The following is a 5,345-nucleotide window of genomic DNA, read 5'->3' on the forward strand; positions in this document are numbered from 1 at the left end:
GGGGGGGGGAGGGAGGGGGGAGCAGCGGGAGGCGGGTCGCGGGAGGAGAGGCATGAGGCGTAGCGGAATGAAGGTGGGTTGCGGTGGTTGTGGCGGTGGTTGCGGTTGTGGTGGTGGTGGTGGTGGTGGGGTTAAGACCTACTCATACATTTGTATGGGTAGCAGTGATAAGGCATTGCTGCCACCACGAAACAGTGCAGTTAGATACTTACAGGAAGCTCTAGTGCTCTGATGTGGAAAGGCGGATGAGAGCTCCGAAAACCCCCAGGCTGCCAAAGCCAACCTGGTTAGCCGGGCCCATCAACCACATTAACCATCAACCGACTAACTGTCGAGACCCACTAGTACCAACCGAACCAACCTGCCGCAAGTTGCTCTCCCCTGCATGTATGTATATCGGTGGGGAGGAGGGAGGGAAAGAGGGGGAGAGGGGTTAGTTAAAACCACTAAACAAAAGGTGGACACACAATATGCTGTACGGACGAGCTTCCGTACAGAAAAGATTTCCCGTACATTGGTAGTCAGTCATGCGCCTGCAAATCCCAGGCAAGGTTTGTTACCCCAGCCAGCCCTAACGACAGCGTCTCCCTAGCGACAGGCGATGTACCCTTTGGGCTCGGCTTCCTGGTTGCATTACGGCATAGGAACGTGGTAGCCCACCGTAACAACAACGACAACAACATCCCCCCCCCCGCAGCAGCATGCCCAACAAGCCCCACATCCTCCCTAACCCTATAGAGCTCTTTCCCATCCCCATCTCCATCGCGCCTCCGATTACAACGCCCCAACCCTTCCTCCCCCCACTCGGGCATTTAATACCCTGGGGAGTATGTACGACACTACACTGCACGACACGTACCTCCCTGGAGAGCCAGGGGGTGTATTCGCGGCGCCGGAATGGGCGTCGTGGGGGTCGCAATCACATGGACCTACGTGGCCGGAGGGGGAGTGTGTGTGGGGGGGGGGATAGGGGGAGTGGGTTAGGGGCCCCGGGTGGTTTCGGAACTTCCGTACAACCCTGTCGGACGTTCCCTCGCTGGTGGCCCCCTCCCCCTCTTTCTCAGGGAGGTGTTATGTCCCCCCCGGGGCCCTAACCCCCCCCCTGGTCGACTCCGGTAAGCCACCTGCCCACCCGCGCCGTTAAACCCACTCCGTATAGTGTACCCGCAGTAATCTCCCGTGCCTGACTGGACACATACACATACACACACACGTCCCCCCTCCCCCTCCCGGCCGCACCCGCGCCCGCACCCGCCTCCTCACACTCACTCACCTTGCTCAGCACCCTCCTGAAATGCACATTGGCACGAGCGCGAATACGCTGAGCCTGGAGGGGGGGTAATGGCGGTAATGGCGGTGGAGGGGGAGCGTGCGCTGTGTTTTGGGTTTGGACCCGACAGCCGGACACCTCCCCCCTTTCCAACACGAACTTAACAGACCACCCTGGGGCCACTGCCCAATTAGTACGGCAATGTCGTACCCTTCCTGCCGCGACTTAGTCCAACAAAATGGAAAAGAGGGAGGAGCAGCCACCACCGGGGGCCGAACAGCGAAGGGAGGGGGCGAGTAGCAGTAGTAGCGCTTCGGCAGGCGGGGCCAGGACATGAAATCTTAGCTGCTGCTGCTCCTGTTCATGGCTGTAGATCGCTCTCGTGCCCTCCCCGCCCGTGTGTGTGTGTGTGTGTGTGTTTGCAACCCACAACCGGCCCACCTTCCTACCCCCCTTTTTGAGAATTGCCCCCCAACCCTGCGCACATCCCGCTCCTTACCCCCTCCCCCTTTCCCGCCCTCTTCTCCCACCTTCGCTGCGCACCTCCCCCCCTGGGCCAGTACGGCCCACTGGAGTACCCGACAACGGAAACGCAGCAACCGCCGCCAAGATCGCAACCGCCGTACATTAACAACCACCTGCCTGAAGGTAATCCGCCGGGCTCCAGAATCGGGCATTGGCCAGCGCCAGTCGTACGTCCGGGTTGAAGGCAGCGCGGAGGGCGGGGTTGTCGTACCGCTCCTGGACGAGAGCCGTAGAAAAGGGTTCCCACCACACAAAGCAGTCAGGCCCGGGTTAGGGTCCCCCACCCGCCCCGGGGGGAGACGGCAACTTTGTTTCCATCACGGTGCCCCCCACAGGGCCCCCCTCCGCACACACACACACACACACACACACACACACACACACACACACACACACACACACACACGCGCGCGCGCGTGGGGGAGGGGAAGGAGGAGGGGAAGGGGTGGGAGAGGTAGAGGCGGGGGCGGGGTAAGGGCCTCCCTCAGCCCGTATGTGATAGCGGGCTCGGTCCACTTCCGCCCTTCAGTTGCAGGGGGGTTAGTGAATGAATGCAGGCAGCCAACCCCACAAAACCCTAAACCCCTAACTCGTTCCCCGCATCCCGTCCTCCCCTCCTTTTCCCCCATGGGCTCAAACTCATATTGGCAACCGCTCCAACCAACCGCCCCAACCCCCAACGATTACCTCACAAAACACGTCACAGTTGTCACGTTTCTCAAAAGTGCCATACCCCATTGCCGTACAAACCAGTAAAACACGTACCCGGAAGTTGTGCAGCATCTCGCTCACAATGGTGACAGTGTGCGCCACCCGCAGATGCTCCAGCTCCGGAACCACCACTGGAACCAGTTCAGCGCCCAGGGACTGCAGCTCCGAAACCGCAGTACGACACACCGTCACAACGGACGGGGAAGCGTGGCGAAACCACTACAAGAAGAAAGAGGGTGTACGGAGAGCAGTATGATTAGTGTTGTATGTGGGTGTATTGGTAGGTTGTGGGGGGACGGGAGCGATTCAGTGAACGTTTTGTGGTCCCGCATACGACATGCGCGTCGACTTGTACGGCATCATGGCACACGTGCATACACAACCCTCTTCCACACAAGCCCTTCCGCAGCTTCATGCCGTACCTCGTCGTACACGCCAACCCGCAGTCCTTTCAGGGGCTGCCAAGAGCCGCCGCCGCCGTCGTCACCTCCCGGAGGCCCCCGGGGCAGCGGCGATGGCGGCGGTACGGCGGGCCATGGGGCGGGCAGCAGCGGCATCTTAACGCCATCGTACGGCACCTCCCCCGCCGCCAGCGGGCCCTGCACACTCATCACAGCGTGGAGTAGCGCCACGTCCTGAACGGCGGAACAGGGACAGCGAAACCCAGGATGGTGTTTCAGTACGGCAAAACACACACGCACACGCACACACACACGCACGCATACGGTTAGCAATCCTGGACCCCCACAAGCGCCCCATGGTGAAAAGCTGAGTAATGCTCTGCACCTTTTCCGCACCCCTCGTCCCACCTTCCCCGCTTTCAATGGGCTAAACCTCCCACCCCCTCCTGCTCCACCCCACCCACCCACCCACGCGTGTTCATGTTCGTGTTTGTGTGGTCGCATGTTTGTGCGGTGACGCGTGTGGGTTTGTGCGTCTCCTTTCCTTTCCCCACCTCTCACTCCCGAACAACCCCTCATCCCTCCCACAGTTTCTTTCCTCTCCTCCTCCCCCCTTCGTACGGCCGTACCTGAACACACCCCGCCAGTGCCCCCATGGTCGCCACCGTGCAGTCCACCTCCACCGCCCCCGCACCCCCCACCCGACCCGCACCCGGCTTGAGTCCCACCAGGCCGCAGAAAGAGGCGGGGATGCGGATGGACCCGCCGCCGTCACTGCCTAGACGGAGTATGGCGTGTGCGTGTGTTTTGGGATGGGGAGGAGAGACGGGCGGGGGGGGTCGCAGGAAGCAGGTTGGCGGCGGTTATGCGTCGGGTTGGGCGCGAGAGAGCGGGAAAGGGGGAAACAAAACCCGGGGTAAGCCAAAACCCTGAGTAAAACTCAGAGGTATCTGCACACAGGGTGGGGTTGGGGTTGGGGGTGGAGGGGAGCGAAGGGCGGGGCCCCGTCACACCCGCCCCCGCCCAGAGGCAATAGATGCAGCCCCCCTCGTCCCTCTCTCTCTCTCTCTCTCTCTCTCTCACACACACACACACACACACACACACACACCACACACACACCCCTCCCCCCCTTCCCCCCGGCCCACTCACCAACCGCGATGGGACACAGCCCCGCCGCCACCACCGCCGCACTCCCGCTGGAGGACCCCCCCGTGTAGTGACCCGGGTGACCCGCGGACGCACCGTGCGGGTTTATTGCGGTGGCCCCCGCCCGCGTGTTTAACCCCGTGATCCCCAGCCCGATCTCGTGCATGGAGGTCTTGCCCAGGAGTACGGCACCCAGGGAGCGGAGGGTGGCCACGAAGGGGGCGTCAGCGGTGACGTGGCGCCTGGGGACCCGGGAGGGCCGAGAGGAGGCGTATGTATGTATATATGTATATATGTCAAAATATATGTATGTATGTATGTATGTATGTATGTACGATAAGAGCCGCGTGTAGGGGATACGCGGCCAAGGGGGAGAAGACGCGGGTAAGCTCAGGCCGGAACATAACCCTAGGCCGATAGACAAGCCGGGGGGCAACAGAAGAGAAACCGCCGGGCCTCCTTTTCGACCTCTTCCCCACTTCAAATCACCACCATCGCACCAGCGCCCCCAACACAACATACATACACACACACCTCCACCCCGAACACGTTATCACTCACTGGGCTGCCACAAAAGTAGTCCCGGCTGCCGTACTGTACGGCAGTGCATCCGCCACGTCCTTAACGGCAAAGGGCACACCCTCCAGAAGCGACCTGGGTCGGCCCTCGCGGAGCCTGCGGAGTACGGCAGGCATAGTCATCCCCGAATACGAGGGCCAACGTATTGCATGTTGATTAAGTGCTCGTCCTGTAGTGTAGTACGGCAAGTGCGGCGCGGGAGGAGCAGACCGGAATTGGCCAGAGGACAGTGACTGATACGGTAGTGCGTTACAAAGATTAGCTGGGAACAAAGCGCTGAATCCAGACAACGCTAGTTCGCCAGTCAACCGTGCAAGCAAGCGCAAGTCAGAACGTCGTCTGTTGGGGATTTTGAATTGTTTAAATAGTGATTTACTTTGTATTCGGGACCCAGCTCAATAGTAAAGTAGATAAGGCGATTTGACGTTGCTGGCATATCGGTCTCCAGTAACAGCGAAGTGATGGCAGAGCGCGAGCAATCGCGCGGCGGAGGCCAAGAAGGCTTGGAGGACATCCTCCAACAGCGGGACGAAGGAGGACACCAGAATGGCGGAGCACCTAGTTACCCGGAGGGGGCCGATGCGGTGAGTAACAGACGCCAGCTATTGCTCCGCGCGGTCAGACTGTAGGCACAGCCAGCCGGGGGATCCGCAAGTTCTGTTATATCAAAGGCATGGGAGAGACCGGACCCAGTTTAAAATAGCGGAAAG

General features: G+C 60.6%; 1 protein-coding gene across 1 annotated transcript in view; it reads right to left on the reverse strand.

Moving 5' to 3' along the window:
- Nucleotides 1-5,345, reverse strand: part of VOLCADRAFT_89962 (uncharacterized protein) — a gene marked incomplete at both ends in the record, with an annotated part of 20,141 nt that overhangs the window by 3,053 nt on the left and 11,743 nt on the right. The window contains 10 exons of the mRNA XM_002949648.1: nucleotides 362-381; nucleotides 860-929; nucleotides 1,274-1,327; nucleotides 1,814-1,839; nucleotides 1,909-2,011; nucleotides 2,561-2,725; nucleotides 2,929-3,141; nucleotides 3,537-3,685; nucleotides 4,060-4,298; nucleotides 4,618-4,804. Of these exons, the coding sequence (XP_002949694.1) occupies nucleotides 362-381; nucleotides 860-929; nucleotides 1,274-1,327; nucleotides 1,814-1,839; nucleotides 1,909-2,011; nucleotides 2,561-2,725; nucleotides 2,929-3,141; nucleotides 3,537-3,685; nucleotides 4,060-4,298; nucleotides 4,618-4,804 (1,226 nt within the window). The remainder of the gene's footprint in view (nucleotides 1-361; nucleotides 382-859; nucleotides 930-1,273; nucleotides 1,328-1,813; nucleotides 1,840-1,908; nucleotides 2,012-2,560; nucleotides 2,726-2,928; nucleotides 3,142-3,536; nucleotides 3,686-4,059; nucleotides 4,299-4,617; nucleotides 4,805-5,345) is intronic.

This window comes from Volvox carteri (assembly GCF_000143455.1).
Source record: "Volvox carteri f. nagariensis unplaced genomic scaffold VOLCAscaffold_15, whole genome shotgun sequence".
Lineage (NCBI taxonomy): Eukaryota > Viridiplantae > Chlorophyta > Chlorophyceae > Chlamydomonadales > Volvocaceae > Volvox > Volvox carteri.